Source organism: Rhinoraja longicauda, chromosome 23 (genome assembly GCF_053455715.1).
Source record: "Rhinoraja longicauda isolate Sanriku21f chromosome 23, sRhiLon1.1, whole genome shotgun sequence".
Taxonomy (NCBI): domain Eukaryota; kingdom Metazoa; phylum Chordata; class Chondrichthyes; order Rajiformes; family Arhynchobatidae; genus Rhinoraja; species Rhinoraja longicauda.
Genome location: NC_135975.1, coordinates 34,326,744 through 34,348,449, shown reverse-complemented (window position 1 = coordinate 34,348,449; position 21,706 = coordinate 34,326,744). Strand labels below are relative to the sequence as shown.

The following is a 21,706-nucleotide window of genomic DNA, read 5'->3' as shown; positions in this document are numbered from 1 at the left end:
GAGTCCACACCTGGAACAGTGGATGAGGTTGGAGGGAGTGCAAGTGAACCTCTTCCTCACCTGAAAGGGCTGTCGGGGTCCCTGGACAGAGTCGAGGAAGGAGGTACAGGAAGGAACTACAGATGCTGGTTTACACCAAAGATAGACACAAAATGCTGGAGTAACTCAGCGGGACAGGCAGCATCTCTGGAGAGAAGGAATGGTGACATTTCGGGTCAGCATCTCTGGCGAGACCCTTCTTCAGACTGAAGTGTTGGGGCAGGTGTTGCATCTCCTGCGGTTGCTGAGGAAAGTGCCTGGGGAGAGCCCGCCTCCTCCTCCCGCCGCCATTTGCTCGCTCCCGCCGCCTGCGGCCTCGGGCTTTTCTCGCCGCTGGCGCCCGGCTTCCCCCCACCTCCACACACACGGTGCCGGCTTGTGGCCGGGGGAGCTACGACAGCGGGTTGCAGCTCGGATCTGCCTGTTGCAGACAACAACAGCGCTCCCTCGGCAGGAGAGGAAGGCCGAGCCCGCCAAAAGCCCGGCCGCCCGCCGCCGTGCACGAGCGTTCGCCGTTGCCCGGGCAACCGGGAGGAGCGGCGAGGGCGGACTAGGCCGGAGGGCGGCGGAGAGGGAGAGGGAGAGGGTCGGCTTTTGCCAGCGGGCTGATCGTGAAGGTCTACCCCGCTTCATTGGAAGCCCGGACCGCAGACGGTAGGGCCCGACTCCATCTCTGGGGTTTGCGGAGGGAGGTTGACCGGGTGTGGGCGCAATCAGGGCTGCAATCACTGCAGATTCCTCGGCGCGAAAGACAGTTGTCGCATTTCACCACAATATAACAAACGGTAGAAATCGCAGAAGTAGGCCGTTGTTTGGTCCTTGTGACCAAAGCTGCAATATTGTTTTAATCCCTATCTACACATTAACCTATTCATGAATGTCCAGCGATGGACATTTGAAAAGTATCATTGAAGGAAGATAAAATAAAGCAAAGTGTACAGATCGAGAAATAATTATATTTAATTACATAGATTAAATTATACTTTTTAACCTCCGCATCTCATTGATGTGATAGCCAAGGAGGCACTCTAACACCTCTACTTCCTGAGAGCTGAGGAAATTCGGCATGTCTCCAATGACTTTCACAAACTTCTACAGATGCACCATAGAAAACATTCTGTCAAGTTACATCTCAGCTTGATTCAGGAAAGGACGACAAGAAACTGTGTCGGAAAGAACTGCAGATGCTGGTTTAAACCAAAGTCAGACACAAAAAGCTGGAGTAACTCACTGGTTCAGGCAACATTTCTGGAATTTCAAGAAATTGTAGTGAGTTATTGATGTCGCCCAGTCCATCTCACAGACCAGACCTGCAACCATCGACTCCATCTACATTTCATGCTGCCTCGGAAAATAACCGAACATAAACAAACATGTCCCACCCCGGTCATTCTTCTCCCTGTTGACTGCTAGAAGGTACAAAGCATAAAGGCGTGTACCAACTGACTAGGGAACAGTTTAGTTCCCTCTGTAATCAGGTTTCTGAACAGTCCTTACATAAGCTAGGGTACTGTCCAAGTCACCTTCATCACATTGTGGACATTGGACTTTGTCCATGGAACTGATGCGCTACAATGCTGAGAACTATATTCTGCACTATTGAAGATAGATACAAAATGCTGGATTAATTCAGCGGCACAGGCAGCATCTCTGGAGAGAAGGAATGGGATGCTACCTATCCCGCTGAATTACTCCAGCATTTTGTGTCATTCTTTCCTACACTATATTCTGCATTCTGTAAATTCCCCCTTTCTATTGTATCTATTGTACTTCAATTTGCCTTGATTGTAGTTCTGAAGAGTATATGTGATCTCTTTGGATTACCTGCAAAACAAAGTTCATCACTCAAGAGGACAGACTAGATATTGATTAACTTGAATCAGACCTGCCATTAACACAAATCAGAGTTTATTTATGAATTTGCCACTTTTTTCTTAATATCTTCTGTAATAGAAATCCAATAGTCTTGAATTTAAAATTAATAATAGACCAAATATTAGTAGACTTTTGCAGAAATAATTCCAGTGTGTAAGGTGTGTAATGTTTCCTAATTGTCTGGGTTTAATATTAATATTGTTAAACCTTGTCATAGATTTTACAACTAACAGAAGATAGACACAAAAAGCTGGAGTAACTCAGTGGGACGGGCAGCATCTCTGGAGAGAGGCGGAATGGGTGACATTTCGGGTCGAGACCCTTCTACAAACACCGTACTCAGAGTCTGAAGTGGGATCTCGACCTGAAACGTCACCCATTCCTCTCCAGAGATGCTGCCTGTCCTGTTGAGTTACTCCAGCTTTTTGTGTCTATCTTCAGTTTGAACCAGCATTTGCAGTTCCTTCCTACACACTACAACTAACAGAAATTATTTTAATCTATCCATAATATTTGAAACATCAAATTACATTTTAACTTTCTAAAAACTATTGAAATATATTGCTAATTGATGCAGGCTCTGGGTCTGGAAAGCTTGGAGTTTAGAAGGATGAGGGGGATCTCATTGAAACCTACTGAGAAGTGAAAGGCTTAGTTAGAGTTGATGTAGAGTGGGTGTTTCCACTAGCAGGAGAGTCTAGGACCAGAGGGCACAGCCTCAGCATAAAAGGACGGTAGTACCTTTAGAATGGAGATGAGGAGGAGGTTCTTGAGTCAGAGGGTGGTAAATCTGTGGAATTCATTGCCACAGAAGGCTGCGGAGGCCCTAAATGGATATTTTTAAGGTGGAGATTGATAGATATTTTTAAGGTGGAGATTGATAGGTTCTTGATAAATACGAGTGTCAGGGGTTATGGGGTGGAGAATGGGGTTGAGGGGGAAAGATAGATCAGCCATAATTGAATGGCGGAGTAGACTGGATGGGCAAAATGGCCTAACTTATGAACTGTGCAGAAGAGATTCACCAATATGTGTAGGAAAGATCTGCAGATGCTGGTTTAAATTCAAGGTAGACACAAAATGCTGGAGTAACTCAGCGGGCCAGGCAGCATCTCTGGAGAGAGGGGTCTGAAGAAGGGTCTCGACCCGAAACGTCGCCCATTCCTTCTCTCTAGAGATGCTGCCTGTCCCACTGAGTTACTCCAACATTTTGTGTCTACCTTAGATTCACCAATATGTTGTCTGGAAGTGAGGGCTGCAGTTATGAGAAATCCAATCAGCTGGGTTTATTTGCACAGGAATATAGGAGGTTGACAGATCACCTTTTTATGAGATTATGAGAGTCATGATTTTGTTTTCACCAAAAGGACAAGGGAGTTCAGAACTAGAGTGCACAGGTTTAAGGTGATAAAGAAGAAACTAAAAGGACATCTGAGGGATAAGTTTCACACAGTTGGTGTTTATCTGCAACAAATTCCCAGAAAATATGGACAAGGCAGATTTGTCCATACGTTGTACAACGTTTAAAAGATATTTGGACAGGTACTTGAATAGGAAAGATGCAGAGGAATACAGGCATAATGCAAGCAGAGATTAGTGTAGACGGGCATCAGCTGCTTGGAGAAGATGAACCGAAAGGGCCCATTTGAACCTGCTTCTTTGTGAGTTGAGTAATTTTCTGAAAAAAAATGTTAGGTTAATAATTCCCTGCCTTTCCTCAGTCACTTCTCCCATTTGGTGGAGTGACCTGGATAACATTCCATTCTGAAGAAACTGCTTTCACTTTGGTGGCTAAAAGCAAATAATAAGCTCCCCCATGGCAAGACATTGCTAAAGGACAGAGAAACGACTTCAAGGATGTTCTCGAAGCATCCTCAAAGATAATTGCCAAATGATGCATCAACAGCTGGTAGAACTGCTTCCTCAGAGCGCTGGAGACCCAGGTTCGATCCTAACCTGGTGAATCTGTGGAATTCATCGCCACAGACGGCTGTGGAGGCCAAGGCTTCGGGTATTTTTAAAGGGGAGATTGATTGGTTCTTGTTTAATAATGGTGTGAAAGGTTACAGAGTGATTATAGTTGAGTTACAGTGAAAAGCTTTGTTTGCATGCTATCCAATCAAATAATATGATACATGCAACAGATCGTGCAAAGAGAAAAATAACAGGGTACAGAATATTGCATTATAGTGTTAGTTATCGAGAAAACGTCCAAGGCCCTCAATGATGTTGGATGGAAGATCGGGACTATACCCTAGTTTATTGGAGGACCATTTAGTATTCTGATAACAGACGGAAGGAAGTTGTTCCTAAATCCAGTGGTATATGCTTTCAAGCATTTGTATCGTATGCCCAACAGGAGAGGGGAGAAGACGGAATGACTGTTTCCTAAGTGTAATGTGATTTTAAACAAAATACCATGGCTGGGATGGGGGTAGAAGAAATCATTTTAATGTAAACTAGGACACAATCCTACAGCTATAATTTTCAATTGAGGCTTTTTTGGGCTTAATCTTATCTCTGACCTTGTGAATTCAGAACTGGCTTACTGATGGAAGACAGAGGGTTGGGGTGGAAGGCCAGTACTCAGGCATTTACAATTTAGATTATTTCCCTCGCACAAGAAATGTTGCTGCATTGTAGCTTCTGCTATTTTCACCACCATAGTAAGTTGGGTCCTGGCCTCCAGAGTCAACAATGTTCATTTGTCATTTGTGCTGCCCAAACCGGAACAATGAAGTTGTCACTTTCTGCAGACTTATGAGCCTGTGAGTAAACTGATGGAAAGTCAGGGCTGAGCACTCACAGGTTGAGAAAATAAAGGCTCTTAGCTCATTTGTTCATTGCAATGCCCTAGTCAAAACCACAATTGGCAACATTAACTGGCAGCAGAATGTCTGAAAATCCATCTTATTTTTGACTTGGGATAGACTTTAAGAGGTGCAATTCTAAAGGTTAGTATGATCTTTGCGTTAATTCTTCCAGGAATGTAGGGTTTTGATAACCAGGAAGGAGCTCTCGAGTGTCAAAATGGTATTTACTTAAGGTTTGGCATGTGTTTATTATTGACATGTGCACTGAGATACTACTGAAGAAGGGTCTCGACGCGAAACGTCACCCATTCTTTCTTTCCAGAGATGCTGCCTGACCTGCTGAGTTACTGCAGTATTTTGTGTCTACCTGAGATACATTGTTTTGTGTTCTGTTCAGGTTGGTCAACCAAAAATGAATGCAATCTAACCGTGCAGAATGTAGTGTTACAGCTACCGCTAAAGTGCAGATACAAGAAATAGTGCAATGGACACAACAAAGTAGATTGGGGGCTCAGGAATACATACTTGGCTTCTAAGAGGTCCTTTCAAGAGTCTGATAACAATGGAGAAGAAGCTGTCCTTAAATCTGGCGCTACCTGCGTCAAAGCTTTTGGACCTTCTGCTCGATAGGAGAGGAGAGAAGAGGAAATAACTGAGGTGTGAGTGGTCCTTGTTTATGTTAGTGGCATGAAGCATGCATAGAGTTAATGGGGTTAGGGGGGTGGGGTGGGGGGAGAAGGAGAGGTTGGCCTGCTTGATGTACTAGATAGATCTGCAGATATTCTACTGTTCGTCAATGTCTACAATTTATTTTTAGTTTAGGGATACAACACGGTAACAGTCCCTTAGGCCCACCGAGTCTGCGCCAATCAGCGATCACCCCTACACTAGCGCTATCCTACACACTAGGGACAATTTCCAATTTACAGAAGCCAATCAGCCTACAAACCTGCACGTCTTTGGAGTGTGGGAGGAAATCGGAGCACCCAGAGAAAACCCACGTGGTCACAGGGGGAACGTACAAACTCCATACAGACCCGTAGTCAGGTTGGAACCTGGGTCTCTGGCGCTGTAAGGTAGCAACTTTAACGCTGCACCACCAATTTCTTGCAGTCATGGGCATAGCAGTTACTAAGCCGAGCTGTGAGACATCCTGATAGGATGCTTTCCATGGTGCATCTATAGAAATCAAAGGGTCATTGAAGACATCTCAAGAGTCTTCTGAGGAAGTAGAGGCATTGGTGTGCTTTCTTGGCCAAACCGTCAATGTGATTAGACCAAGATAAATTGTTGGTGATACTTAAGCATAGGAATTCAAATCTCTTGATTCTGTATTCCACTCTGCTCTCTAAAGTCCATGGCTCGCTCCTTCGTTTTTCTGAGTGAGGGAGAGGTTGTTATTTTGACGCCATGTTACTATATTCTCTATCTCCTCCCTGTATTCTACCTCATCATTGATTGAGGTATGCTCATGCTCTGGATTGGCACTCTGGTCTGGTCTGGTCCGATCTCTTAAACACAGATCTGGTCTCGACGCAAAAATTCACCTGCTCCTTTTCTCCTGAGAAGCTGTCTGACCCTCTGAGTTACTCCAGCTTATTTGTGTCTATCTTCGATTTAAGCCAGCATCTGCAGTTCCTTCCTGCACTGTAGTGGTGTCATCTGCAAACTTAGACACAACTAGAAAAAATCCCAGCTGGGATTTGACCTTGAAGAACGTCCCTGTGAAGTCTCGTGTTGTATATGCCCGATGTTCATCTGTAGCCACTTTTAAAGAGGATTAAACTTTAGCTGGGCTTCAGATTAGGAGCTCTTAGTATTTTACAGCATAACCATGACTTTTATATCTCCAAAATGTAGCAGAAACACAGAGGAGGCAATTGGATCTGCTCAAATCGTGCTGACGAATTACTCTATCTAATTAAAAACAGATCATAATCATATTGTATTAGCCAAGTATGTTTTGCAACATACGAGGAATTTGATTTGCCATACAGTCATACCAATAAAAAGCAACAAAACACACAAATACATTTTAACATGAACGTCCACCACAGTGACTCCTCCACGTTCCTCACTGTGATGGAAGGCGAAAACAAAAGTTCAATCTGCTTCTCTTCTTTGTTCTCCCACGGTTGGGGACCTCGGGCCTTCCGTTGACGGGACGATCTTGGCTCCCCTAGCCGGCGGTCGGGCCCTTCACATCGGGGGGATCAAGCTCCCGCATCGGGGGGATCTCGGCTCCCCACACCGGGCGATCGGACACCCGAGTCGGGGCTGGTCGAACCTCCTGTGGCTAGGAGCTTTCCGACATCAGCCTCTACCCGAGACTGCGAGCTCCTCGATGTTGAAATCCGCAGGCCACGGTTGGAGTGTCGATCCCAGGCAAGGGATCTCAGGCTCCGATGGTAAGTCCACGGCCCCGCGGTGGGGCTCAAAGTCAGCCCCGAGCAAGGCCGCCAGCTCCATGATGTTAGGCCGCAGAGCGACCGGAGATACGATCCAGAAAACAATTGCATCTCCGGCAGGGTAAGAGATTAAAAAACAGTTTCCCCCTCCCTCCCCCCCCCCCCCCACATAAAGCACACCAGAGAACATTAACACAAATTTTTTAAAACACAGTAAAAATAATAAAAAAAGACGAAAAGACAGACAGACCGTTGGCAAGGCTGCCATCGAATGATAAAATAAAATCAAAATTACCTATTAAAAACAGATCAAACATCATATTTAGGATCCTGGGATGTGTAAGTACAGTTCTTTGCATTGTCCTGCTGTAGAGTTAGCTGGTATTTTAATATTTTAACGATTTTTTTTTCCTCCAGCAAACTAAATGAGAATAATTTTATTAGTATGTGTGTTGCAACAAATCAGAGTGGTTAATTGAGTGAGAACTTGTGATCATGACATTTTGCGTGACAGTTTATTTCAGGTGGCTTCAGGAGTGAGGTTTCCAGGCACGTGACAAGTGTTTTTCAGAAGAGAGTTTCTTGTAAGCTGGTTCCTGAATCCTTTTTTAGCGCTGACATCTGTTCGTTGGTGCTCTGCAATGGAAGATCTTACCCGACAGCCGTCTCCACTAAATGTGGGGATAGATCTGTATGGGGCGGATTCAGAGCTGCAAAAGATGTTAATTGATGAGAGAATGAGATGTGAACATCACAAGAACAACTATCAAACGCTGAAGGCTGAGCACACAAGGTATTGTCAGCAATTTCATTTGATAGAAACGATGCAAATCTTAAAATGCTGTGCATTTTTGCTGACGAACACACAGAAGTGAATGTGCGAGGATGAGGAATTGGAGGGAAGTGTGTATAGAGGCCTGGGTGACTTCAGAACAAATGCTTAGTTTAGTTTAGTTTAGAGATACAGCGAGGAAACAGGCTCTTCGGCCCACCGAGTCCGCACCAACCAGTGACCCTCACGTTGACATGATCCTGCACACTAGGAACAATTTACATTTATACCAAGCCAATTAACCCACAAACCTGTAGTCTTTGGAGTGTGGGAGAAAACTGGAGATCTTGGGGAAAAACCCACGCGGTCACGGGGAGAACGTACATACTCTGTACAGACCGCACCCATAGTTGTGTTCGAACCCTGGTCTCCGGCACTAAGTCAGCAACTCTACCTTTGCACCAACATGCCGCCCTGTAGTAAAAATGTGCACTATATTTGAAAAATACTGTCCCAGATCATTCAATATAGGACTGCAACTAGTTCCTTGTGGATTGGTACTGTCCTGTTTCAATGGGGATGGAGTTCAATAATATTCACAGGGAAGTGATCCATCCACTGTTAACCAAGGAGGCATAGGGTAATTCTAGATTATAAGAAGAGGTTTAAAATGTTGCCAAGAAAGGTGGTAAGATTGAGACTTGTCGGAAGTTTAAGGGGTGGCAACATATGGCCAAAAAATTGATGATGGGAGAAGTAAAGGTTTACGAGTAAATTAGTAAGTTTAAAACAAATAGATACAAATTTGTATGAAATAACAAATATAAATGTGAAAAAGGAGGAGAAGTAAAAATGGTTTAGTTGGTTTAGAAATACAGCCCCTTCAGCCCCTTGTGTCCGTACCAACCAGCGATCCCCGCACACGTATGCTATAGGACTGTAACTAGTTCCTTGTGGATTGGTACTGTCCTGTTTCAATGGGGATGGAGTTCAATAATATTCACAGGGAAGTGATCCATCCACTGTTAACCAAGGAGGCATAGGGTAATTCTAGATTATAAGAAGAGGTTTAAAATGTTGCCAAGAAAGGTGGTAAGATTGAGACTTGTCGGAAGTTTAAGGGGTGGCAACATATGGCCAAAAAATTGATGATGGGAGAAGTAAAGGTTTACGAGTAAATTAGTAAGTTTAAAACAAATAGATACAAATTTGTATGAAATAACAAATATAAATGTGAAAAAGGAGGAGAAGTAAAAATGGTTTAGTTGGTTTAGAAATACAGCCCCTTCAGCCCCTTGTGTCCGCACCAACCAGCGATCCCCGCACACGTATGCTATCCTGCGCACACTACTAGGGACAATTTACAATTATGCCAAGCCAATTAACCTACAACCCTGCCCGTCTTTGGAGTGTGGGAGGAAACTGGAGATCCCGGAGAAAACCCACATGGGTCACGGGAAGAACATACAAACTCCGTACAGGCAGCACCCATAGTCAGGATTGAACCCGAGTCTCTGGCGCTATAAGGCAGCAACACTACCGCTGCACCACTGTGCGGCCCAATACTCTCACCTTTGATTATAAAACTAATTATTGAAAGAAAACAGGAAATATGAGCACACTGTGGGACCTGCCAGTTATACTTATGTTTTTCTGTGGTTAAATTATTTGGAAACATTGCAGGGGATTTTAAACCACATTGCATGTTTTCTCAGAATAATTCACTCTTACTCTATGGTTCAATAGACCTTTATTGTCACGTGTACCGAGGTATAGTGAAATTTGATTTATCATACAGTCATACCAAAAAGGCAACAAGATACAAAACTACATAAAGATTAACCATAAACAGCCACCACAATGGCGTGTGTGAATCCCTTTTTTTTAAATCAAAAAAATTATTCAATTATTAAAAATAATATTTATAATACTATAAAACAAAACAGAACCCACCACCATAATACAAGGCAAACAAATATATTAAATGAATTACTATACAACTATGTTACAATCCTTGTCCAGGATGCATTCAACTCCGCCCGCGGTGCCCAGCGGTCCCGGATATCCCCCAGGGTATCCGTGAACCTTGCATAGTCCCTCTCTAACCCCACCCGGGCACGGATGTAACCCCGGAAAAGGGGCAGGCAGCTGGCTCGGGCAGAGTCTCTGAGAATCCCTAGAGCACAGCGCAGACCCACAGCCATCAGTTCAATGTCCAGGCCACACACTTGCTCTTCACCATGATGTGACCAGAGTTGTACCGACCGCTGTCACTCTCTCTGCAGTCCCTGTCCACCCGAACAGTCAGCCGTCCACACTCGCACCAGATTTCAGGATGTTCTCATGGCTCCAGGATGTTCTCTGATCGCCATTCCTACTCCTAACCTTCTCACGTCAGTATGACACTTTCCAATTCCATTCCCTGCTTTCTACTCCCAACCCAAGCCAAACCATGTTTCTGACTGCAACCATCTCTGCCAAAGTCAATACAGGCAGTGTCCATTTGCGATCCTACCATACCCCATCCCCACCACATGCTGAGCTCCAACATCTTCCCACCACCGAACCCAGATTCGGCATCTGCCTACTTTACCACCATAGGTTTGCAAGAGAAAGGCTGGACAGCACATTTGATTTATTATTCAGTCATACCAAAAAGGCAACAAGATACAAAACGACATAAAGATTAAACATAAACAGCCACCACAACGGCGTGTGAGAATCCCTTTTTTCTAAATAAGAAAATGTATTCAATTATTAAAAATAATATTTACAATACTATAAAACAAAGAGAAAGACTGGACAGCACATGTTCGTCTGCAAAAATGTGAGACCTTGGACATAACTGAAACTTGATACATTGGGCCAACATGTTAAATATAATCATTCAAATGCTCACTTCATTAGAATTTCTAGGCAAATAACGTGAATTTATTCCTGACTGCAGGACACTAGGAGAGGTTTCCAATCCTATTTACTGATTGTACTCTGAAGCAAGCAAGATAATGTGCACAAAATGTTGGATTAACACAGCGGGTCAGGTAGCATCTCTGGGAAAAAGGAATAGTTGACGCTTCGGGTCGAGATCCTTCATCAGACCGAAACATCTCGACCCAAAATGCCACCTATTCCTTTTTGCCAGAGATGCTGCCTGACCCGCAGAGTTACACCAGCATTTTGAGTCTATCTTTGGTGTAAACCAGCATCTGCAGTTCCTTTTTACACTATATAATGTGTTGGGTGTTGCAAGAAAATTTAATTGGGTAGTTACTGCAGACTGAGCATGGTACACATCTCCCCAGATGCGGGGAGAAATCTCAGTAGGACGTCACTAGCGTGGATTAGTATGGCTGGTTCTATTCACCGTTCTATAACAAGGGAGGTCAGGTGCAAGGAGTGGATAGCCAGACTGATTACCAGTTAAACGTCACAAGAGATAGGAGCAGAATTAGCAATTTAACCCTTTGTCTACTCCATTATTCAATCTATCTCTCCCTCTTAGCCCCATTCTCCTTCCTTCTCCCCATGACCCCTGACACCCGTACTAATCAAGAATCTATCTATCTGTGTCTTTAAAATATCCATTGACCGTCTCCACAGCCTTCTGTGGTAATGAATTCCACAGATTCACCACCCTCTGACTAAAGAAATTCCTCCTCATCCCTTTCCTAAAGGAACGTCCTATAATTCTGAGGCTAAGACCGCTGGACCTAGACTCTCCCACTAGTGGAAACGTCCTCTCAACATCCATTCTAACCAGACCTTTCACTGTTCCGTAAGTTTCAGTGAGGCCCCCCTTCATCCTTCTAAACTCCAGCGAGTACAGGCTCAGTGCCGTCAAAACGAGAGAAAAACTTGGCGATTGCTTATGATATTTTTTAAAAGCCTTGTCAGAAAAGTGTTCTTTGTAACTCAAGCAGTATACAACACAATAGAAGTTATGAACTTATGAAATATGCACTTCAATCTTTTGAATTATAGAACTATCTTTTTTTATTAAACGGGTTGAATGGCAATACTCATGTAAAAATGTTTGACTATTGCTGCAGGTTGCAGAATGAATACACAAAATCCCAGAATGAACTGACGCGGATGCTGACAGACAAACAAAGTACTCAGGAGAAATTCCAACTACTTCTTGCTGAACTTCGTGGGGAATTGCTAGATAAAACAAGGGAACAAGAGGAACTGAAAATGCAGGTGACGTTATAGTTTGCATAAATTGTAATCTAAGCAAATGCCTAACAAATTTAAAGTGGCAATAGATCCCAAGTTGCTCTAACTGAGTTTTTTTCAAACATAAATTGTGTTCAGCCATGTTGAGACAATAGGGATCAAAAAACAGCATTGGGAGATAAATTGAATGGAGTGCCTTGAGGGAGGAAGGAGAACTGTGATCCCAGATTCTAGACACCATAGCCAGAAGAAACGTACAGAACCCTCCATAAGGATCTCAAACTACCTCCCCCCCCCCCCATTCCCACCATCCCGTGAGCACCTGTCCTATCTTTGGAAGAATGTGCTGTTCCTACATTGGCCTCGTCATTCAATCTAAATCCACAAAGCCGGAATGGTACCACGTCATCATCAGTTCTCCTTCTTACAAATTTGAGTCCCAGTGTACCCATTGACTGTGGCAAGGGCTGAATACTATAAACTGGCTGTAACGTGGTCGGACAGCATCACTGGTGATATTACAGCCCTCCCTGATGATCAATGCATTCTATACTCGCTTTGAGCAGAAGTCAGACTCGAGTGTGCCTTTTCCCGGAATCACGGTTGTCGGAGTTAGATTGGCCTTCGTGAGAGTGAATACAAGGAAAGCAACTGTCTGGAGCCCCTGGCTGCATCCTTGGAAACTGCACTGGGGGGAGTTTTCACGGCCATCTTTAATCTCTCCCTACTCCTTTCTGAGCTACCCACCTGCTTCACGAAGACTGCCATCATCCCAGTGCCAAAGAAAAGCAACATCTCATGCTCTAATGACTACTGTCCAGTGACCTTGACATCCACCATCATGAAGTACTTGAGAGGCTGGTTATGGCACACATTAAATCCAGCCTACCAGATCCACTGCAGTTCGCCTACCGCAACAACAGGTCCACTGCTGATGCCATCTCCCTGGTCCAACACCCATCCCTGGAACACCTGGATATGAAGGACGCCTACATCAGATGCCTATTCATAGACTACAACTCTGCTTTCAATACCATTATCCCAACCAAGCTCATCTCCAAACTCGTGGAACTTGTAATCAGTGCTCCCCTCTGCAACGGGATCCTTGACTTCCTGACCAACAGACCACAATCGGAGAGGATAGGTGACAAATCATCCTCTATGATAAACTTCAACACTTGATCATCCCTTTGCCTCCACATCATCCCTTTGCTGTTCGACATGCTGAGTTGCTCCAGCACTTTGTGTTTTGATCGTTGAACACATGCTTTGTAATCACTTATTGCATTGTAATGAATGGAGGCTTGATGAGTTGGCTGTTATGTTTTCCTACATTACCCAGCTTGGGTGTATAATGGACGGTGAAATCTTGAGATTGTGAAAGACACGTTCTGTCGTAAATATAAGAAAGTTAAATCTGGAACATTGAAGTGATCGAGACAGAAGTCTTAAATGTAGTTAATTGCTGTAATTTAGAGATCCAGCGTGGAAGCAGGCTCTTCGGGCCACACTAAGCCCACACCGACAACGTTCACCCGCTCACTAGTTCTGTGTCATCCCAGTTTCGCATCCATAGACTCGAGGGGCAATTTACAAAAGCCAATTCACCTACAAACCTGCATGTCTTTGGAACGTGAAAGGAAACCAGAGCACCTGGGAAAATAACAGCCGTCACGGGGAGAACGTACAAACTCTGTACAGACAGCACCCATGGTCCAGATCGAACTTGGGTCACTGGCACTGTAAGGCAGCAACTCTACTGCTGCGCCACTGTGCCAAACTGAGACGCCATCAAATGTTACCTTCCTTCCTATATTGTAAGCTAATGGGAACCATAACATGAGCCTCATGTGATGAACGGTATGCTGATTTTGATTTCAGTGACAAGATTATATATTAGAGCTCATTCATCTAAGTTTGCCCATTAACATTGATTGTTCCAAGTTTTTATAAATGTTTTTAAGCGTGTTTATTTTAACAAAAATGCTGATGGATTTAATCCTTTTGGTGAAATTCAAAAATCAATTATGGTTTTCAGAATTACAAGCTATTCAGTAGAAAAATAAAACGTGTGGAAAATACCCCAACTGTTTCAGTTGTCACACGAGTTATTGTACAGAGTGAAACCTTGAGATAAAGATTTTGATTTGCTAGGGACTTTCAGAAATCTGCAGGGAAAATAGCAAAACACAGTGGCACAGGTGTTATTTTGTTGCCTTTCAGCTCCAGGGGCGTGCCTTTGTCCACGACCTCAATTGCTGTCTGTGTGGAGTTTGCTTGTACTGTCCATGGTGGCATGAGTTTCCAGCAGGTGGTGTCCCCACTCCCAAATGCCGGGAGGCCAACTGGTAACTGTAAATCACCCCTTAAAGCAAATAAGTGGCAAAATAATGAAAGGGGTCTTGATCAGTAAAAGAGAGACGATATGCAGTAGGGCTACAGAGGAGAAGGTAACATGAAGATTTGGGATGTGTGAGTTAACACGGGGCTGATGGGCTGAATTGCCTCATTTTATGCTGCAATTCATGAGTAATTGAACAGTGAGAGATTATCAGAGTGCATCCAGTTGTAAGCTACCCTTGCAAACTTGATTCTGTATTTGAAACCAGGCTTGACAATTGTTGGGGTACGTGGACCAGCCCCACATGGGGGGGTGGCAGGGGAATCGTGTAAATGTTCACCTCTGGTCCTCTGCAGTCTCAGTCCATGGGATTCCTTGGACCCTATGCAGTGTAGGGCTTTACCTTTACTTTAGAGATACAGCATGGAAACAGGGCCTTTAGTCCACCGAGGCCACGTCAAACAGTGATCACCACTTGGGAGATAAATTGAATGGAGTGCCTTGAAGGAGGAAGGAGAACTGTGATCCCAGATTCTAGACACCATAGCCAGAAGAAACGCACAGAACCCTCCATAAGGACCTCAAACTACCCCCCACTCCCACCATCCCGTGAGCACCTGTCCTATCTTTGGAAGAATGTGCTGTTCCTACATTGGCCTCATCATTCAATCTAAATCCACAAAGCCGGAGTGGTATCACGTCATCATCAGTTCTCCTTCTTACAAATTTGACTCCCAGTGTACCCATTGACTGTGGCAAGGGCTGAATACTATAAACTGGCTGTTACGTGGTTGGGCAGCATCACTGGTGATAATGCAGCCCTCTTTACCACAGTGTGCACCACTTTACACACAAGGGATAATTTACAGAAGCCAATTAACCTACAAAGTTGTACGTGGATTATACACTTGGAAGCAAAGGAAAAGACAGACTTTGATGAAATTAAAATGAGATGAAATTGTTTCTGCAGTTGATGACCTTTCTTATTTTCTTGCCTAGATAGTAACACCTCAAAAACTGGAGTTATTAAAAGCACAAATACAACAAGATCTTGAGGCACCTATGAGGGAGCGCTTCAGGAAACAAGAAGAGGTGAGAATAATGCCAAGGAAAATCCTTCCTTATTAATAACAATTTTGAGTGATTTAAAAAAAAAAAAGTTAGTTTGTTGTATGAAACTGAAGACCATTTTTTAATGTTTTAGGAAGCTGAAAGATACAGAGCTGAATATAATAAAATGCGGTATGAATACACGTTCCTAAAATCAGAGATTGAGCATCAAAAGGAAGAGAATGAACGAATCCTGAGTGACAAAGCGATCAAATTTGAAGCTGAGGTAAGAATAGTTGATGATGAATTCCTGTCATGATGTGTAGAAACAAGGAAATTCAGATGCTGGCCTGCAACAAAAAGACACAAAGTGCTGGTTCTTCAGAAGGGTCCCGACCCAAAACGTCGCCTGTCCATATTCTCCAGTGATGCTGCCTGACCCGCTGAGTTACTCCAGCACATTGTGTCTTTTCGTGTTATGAACTAATTTGCTTGCCACTCTTCCACTAACCTGTTGTGCCTGCCCATAAATATTATCTGCCAGTTGAATCGTAGGATGCCCAAGTATTTTTGCATTCATCATTCCACCTTTCTTCCTGCATGCTGTTGTTGTCAGTGTTGTTTCCACTGGCCATGCATTATGCTGGCTACCACTGTTCTGCTTTCACCTCTCTTATTTAAACAGAGGGGGGATCTTTCGGGACCCGACAATCTTTTGCAATATGTTTCTGTCCTTAATAAAATCGCAAGCCTCAGTCTGTTCTCCATTGAAGATTCCTCCCTTATTTGACAGAAATAAAAAGGCAGGAGTGTGGTAAAGAGGTTCAAACTTCCAATTTTTTAAAACTGGTTTCTGTTCCTGTAAAAAGAGAGATGAAGTGGGTGGGGAATCGGAAAGACATTGACTTAGAAAATGTAATGATCTGCAAAGGAAATTGGTACTGTACAGTGAGTTTATGCAAGGACCCTGATTGCAAAACTCTATTGCACATGGGGTCCGAGGTTTTGAATGCAGAGGAACAGGCCTTGCATCATCTTGATCTGTGGTTTCTTTGCTCACTCTGCAAAGGCAGAGATGCAGAGGATCTCCTGCAGACCATGATGCATGCAGTCAGTTGGTCAAAGTCGAGGGAGTTCCAGTGGAGAGTTGGAGCCTCAGGCAGAAATCAAGACGTTGATGGCTGAGACACTGGTATGTTTAGAGGCAAAACAATGAGGTTGATACAGGTGCACCATGACTGCCATGTTAAAGTAGGAAAATAATCAAATTGGTCAGACAACCCAGCATCAACCTTGGCATTGAATTTGGATGCAGCAGATTCATTCATATTCCTGTTGACTTTGCAAAACCCTCTTCACAAACACCTGAGGACTGATGCTTAAATTGAGTGAGAGATTGCACAGCCTAGCCAGTCTGCATTCCATCATGCATTATAGATAAAATGGCAGACCACAGTGCCTGGCTGTGTCCTGTTCCACCACACACACCAGATAGATGCACAAGAAGGAGGGTGTATATCTAGATGGGAGTAATCCGTGGGGATTTTAGAGATTCAGCGTGGAAACAGGCCCTTCGCCCCACTGAGTCTGCGCCGACCAGCGATCACCCCGTACACTAGGACTATCCTACACACTAGGGACAATTTACAATTTTTACCAATGCCAATTAACCTACAAACCTATATGTCTTTGGAGTGCGGGAGGAAACCAGAGCACCTGGAGAAAATCCACACAGTCTCAGGGAGAGCGTGTATACGTATGTAAATAATAGACTAAGTAATCATTTTAGAGATACAGCACAGAAACAGGCCATTCAGCCCACCAGGTCCACGCCGACCAGCGACCAGCCCATACACTAGCACTATCCTACACATTAGGGATTATTTACAATTTTACCAAAGCCAATTAACCTACAAACCTGTACAGGTTTGTAGGTTAATTGGCTTTGGTAAAATTGAAGTGTGGGAGGAAACCGGAGCACCCAGAGAAAACCTACGCGGTCACACGGAGAATGTACAAACTCTGTACAGACAGCACCCGTAGTCAGGATTGAACACGGCCGAGTCTCTGGCGTTTAAAGGCAGCAACTTCACCGCTGCACCACCATGTCACCATTTATGTACGTAAGAATGAATAATGTCATTGGACACACTGTTCCTTACAGGTGGAAGGGAATGAAAGGATGACATGCTTGTAGTCTTTTGGCATTTTCGAAGTTCTCCCCTGTCAAATATTCTTTTTTTCTAATTTGCTAGTGCAGGGAAATGGAGATTTTCCATTTGCGGCACAGAGATTGCAATATTTTACGTGAGGGCTGGGAGAAACAAATGATATTGAGTTTCACAAGTTTAACGGCAGGGCCTTGCTTGCATTTCTCCCCTCCAAGTTTCTCAACGTGAGTCAGCATTGCCACTTATCATGTCCCGCTGGTGGTGCTGGACAGTGGCTGAATGTTTCTTCTTTCATTTGCTGCTTGTTTTCACAAGGCCTGCAAAGTCTTTCCCATGTCCCATTGTATGTAAATAGGCATGTGAAGTACAAGACCATCGTGTACTTCAATTACAGAGAGCGCTTATCTGACCCCAACCCCTAAACCCACAAGGTGTTAAACTATGGGTATATCAGATTTTTGCAGCTATGTCGAACCTAATGCTTTCCTAAACGTTTGAGCTTTTTTGTATGCTGCACATGCTTCTACAAAACCATGTGGCTAACGCTGTAAAAACAGATTGTTATTTCTGGGGTTTATTCTTTCCTGTGGTAGGTTGCTAGGTTGGAAGCTGACAAACAAGCTCTGCATGACCAGATAATGAGTATTGATCCCACGAGAGATAGTAAACGTGTCGAAGCACTCTTGAGGGAAAAGGCCCAACACTGTCAGAAAATCAAGTGTCTGGAATCTGAGGTGGCAGAGCTCCGGGCTCAGAGAGAGAATTCCGGAGCACAAGCTGAGAACGTGCAGAGAATTCAACTGAGACAGTTAGCTGAATTTCAAAGTGCCATCAAGTCTTTGGAGGTAAGCTTTTGTTTTTACATCGTCGTATGGAAGCACATGTGACCAGTTCATTCAAATTTCATTCTTTAGTCAGAGGGTAGTTAATCTGTGGAGCTCATTGCCACAGAAGGCCATGGAGGCCATGTCAGTGAATATTTTTAAGGCAGAGAAATTTTAAGGTAGACAAATTCTTGATTAGAACGGGTGTCAAGGGTTATGGGGAGAAGGCAGGAAAATGGGATTAGGAGGCAGAGATCAGCCATGATTGAATGGCGGAGTAGACTCGATGGGCCGAATAGCCTAATTCTACTCCAATAGCTTGTGAATTTGTTATGCTACAACAGCGAACACCACTATATTGCTAAAGTTCAGTTCAGTTTAGTTTACTGTACTGAGGTACCGTGAAAAGTTGCCAGCTAACCAGTTAGCGGAAAGACAATACATGACAATCGAGCCAGTTACAGAGTATGCAATCGCACATAAAGAATTGCATGGCTAAGGTTCCAGCAATTAGCCTCCAGCTTCAGCGACACGAGTTGCTGAACTGCAGGCCAGTTGCATTGATTGCAATCCCTGAGATGATTAGAACCTAAAAGCTCCTTGACTCTCGATGATGTGAAAGGTTCTTGACTCTAGAGAGGGTCATATCCTCTCTGCCCTGATTCCAATGTCAAACATTGGGCCAATAAAACCTTCATCCTTCCCAAAATAATCAGAGGATCTTCCAAAAGTAGTTTGAAATCCATTACTGCAAGTAGTGAAGCACCACCAATAACTTTACCAAATGCCTGTCTATAGTGAAAAGACATCTATCCATGACCGTAATGACTTGTTGGTTTGCGTACTTCTAATAATAATAATAATAATAATTTTATTTATATAGCGCTTTTCATATACTCAAAGACGCTTTACAGAGATTTAGAGAACATAGGGAAATTAATAAATAGATAAATAAGTAAATAAATAAACGAACAGAGAAAGGAGACAGAAGGTGAGGTGACCTTCAGTGGTTGAAGGCAGTACTGAACAGGTGAGACTTCAGCGATGTTTTGAATGTGGTGAGTGTGGAGGAGTCTCTAACGTTTTGGGGTAGTGAGTTCCATAGGGTGGGAGCAGCGATGGAGAAAGCCCTGTCCCCCCAGGATCTGAGTTTGGTCCGGATGTGGGGGGATAGGAGATTGGCAGCAGCAGAGCGGAGGGTGCAGGTGGGAGTGTGCCTGTGGAGGAGGTCGGTCAGGTAGGATGGGGCCAGGTTATGGAGGGCTTTGTAGGTTATGAGGAGGATTTTGTACTGGATTCTCTGGGGGATGGGGAGCCAGTGGAGTTTATAAAGGACGGGGGTGATATGGTCACGGATCGGGGTGTGGGTGAGTAGACGGGCAGCGGAGTTTTGAATGTATTGAAGTTTACTGATGATTTTTGAGGGTGCGCCATAGAGGAGGCTGTTGCAGTAATCCAGACGGGAGGTGATGAAGGCGTGGATGAGGGTTTCTGCAGCTGTGGAGGAGAGGGATGGACGGAGACGGGCAATGTTTTTGAGGTGGAAGAAGGCTGTCTTTGTGATGTGTTTGATGTGTTTGTCGAAGGAGAGGGCTTGATCAAAGATGATTCCAAGATTCCGGATGTGAGGTGAGGTGGATACTGGGAGACCATCAATGTTGAGGATGAAGTTTTGGGTGGATTTGGTGAGCGTTTTTGGACCAATGATGATGATTTCAGATTTGTTGCAATTGAGTTTGAGGAAATTTGATTGAAGCCAAGATTTTATTTCAGTGATGCAGTTTGTCAGTGTAGAGTGTGTGGTGGGGGAGATTGACTTGGTGGAGATGAGGAGCTGGATATCATCGGCGAAGCAGTGGAAGTTGAGACCATGACGGTGGATTAATTGACCAAGGGGGAACAGGTAGAGGATGAAGAGGAGGGGGCCAAGGACTGAGCCTTGGGGGACACCTTGGACCTTGGGGGAGGGGAGCGGTGGGGGATTTACAGTTGTTAATGGAGATGAACTGGTGTCTGTCAGAGAGGTAAGATTTGAACCAGGATAGGGCTGTGCCGGTGATGTTAAGGGAGGTTTCAAGTCGGGTGAGGAGAATGGAGTGATTTATGGTGTCAAAGGCGGTGCTGAGGTCAAGTAGGATGAGGATGTTGAGGTTGCCAGCGTCGGAGGAGAGGAGAATGTCGTTTGTGATTTTGAGGAGCGCAGTTTCAGTACAGTGGTTTGAGCGGAATCCGGATTGGAAAGTTTCATACAGGTTATTGGTAGAGAGGTGGTATTTGAGTTGGGAAGCTACAGCACGTTCCAAAACTTTGGACAGAAAGGGTAGGTTGGAGATTGGTCTGAAGTTGTTTGGGGTGTCAGGGTTTAAACCAGGTTTTTTCAGAATGGGGGTGACAGCAGCGATTTTGAGGGATGGCGGGACGATGCCAGTGGACAGGGAGGAGTTTATTGTTGCAGTGATAAGTGGAGAGAGAGCAGGAAGGCAGGCCTTGACAAAGCTGGAGGGGATGGGGTCCAGAGAGCAGGTGGCAGCTTTTATTCCTGTGAAGAGGTCAGAGAGGTCGGTGGTGGAGATTGGGGAGAATTGAGGCAGGGGCTGACAGGATAAGGGGGGGGCAGGTGGTTTGAGGGGGAGCAGGTGCGTTGGTGGTTAAGGTGCTGTAGATGTTGTCTATTTTGCTTTGGAAGAATGAAAGGAAAGTGGTGCATTTGTCAACTGTGAATGATTGGGAGATGGTGTCCAGGGGGCTGAGGAGTTTGTTTATTGTAGAGAAGAGTGTTTTTGGGTTTCCGGAGCCAGAGTGAATTATTTGAGAGTAGTAGGTGGAGTGGGCGCGGGAGAGGGCATCTTTGTAGTGCTGCATGTGGTCTTTGTAGGCTTGGGAGTGAATTGTGAGACCTGTTTTGTTGCGGAGTCTTCTGATTCTTGCATAGCCCTGCCTCTTCTGTATATTACCTGTACTGCTTAATGTTCAGTGTATGAAATTAGTGAAATAAAAAGGTCACATTGCTTATTGCAGTGATAGCTTTGAAGGTATCTCCAGAAGTTACCAATCAGGTAAATATCTGAGCCATCTCTGTTTTCACTAGGCCTGTCTGCCATACAATGATCCATGGTACCCTGAATTGTTTAGTTTAATTCAGTTTAGAGATACAGCGCAGAAACAGGCCCTTCGGCCTACCGAGTCCGCACCGACCAACATTTATCCTACTACTAGGAACAATTTATAATTATATCA

General features: G+C 44.3%; 1 protein-coding gene across 2 annotated transcripts in view; it reads left to right on the top strand.

The window, feature by feature from the left end:
- Nucleotides 1-332: 332 nt before the first annotated feature.
- The window catches only part of cep83 (centrosomal protein 83), a 43,188-nt gene continuing 21,814 nt past the window's right edge, over nt 333-21,706 (top strand). Inside the window, exons 1-6 of one of the 2 annotated variants that reach the window (XM_078420039.1) lie at nt 333-693; nt 7,650-7,928; nt 11,957-12,107; nt 15,424-15,516; nt 15,629-15,760; nt 18,239-18,490. In XM_078420039.1, coding sequence (XP_078276165.1) covers nt 7,777-7,928; nt 11,957-12,107; nt 15,424-15,516; nt 15,629-15,760; nt 18,239-18,490 — 780 coding nt within the window. In that variant the 5' untranslated portion in view covers nt 333-693; nt 7,650-7,776. The remainder of the gene's footprint in view (nt 694-7,649; nt 7,929-11,956; nt 12,108-15,423; nt 15,517-15,628; nt 15,761-18,238; nt 18,491-21,706) is intronic. The other variant, XM_078420040.1, reaches the window with a different exon arrangement.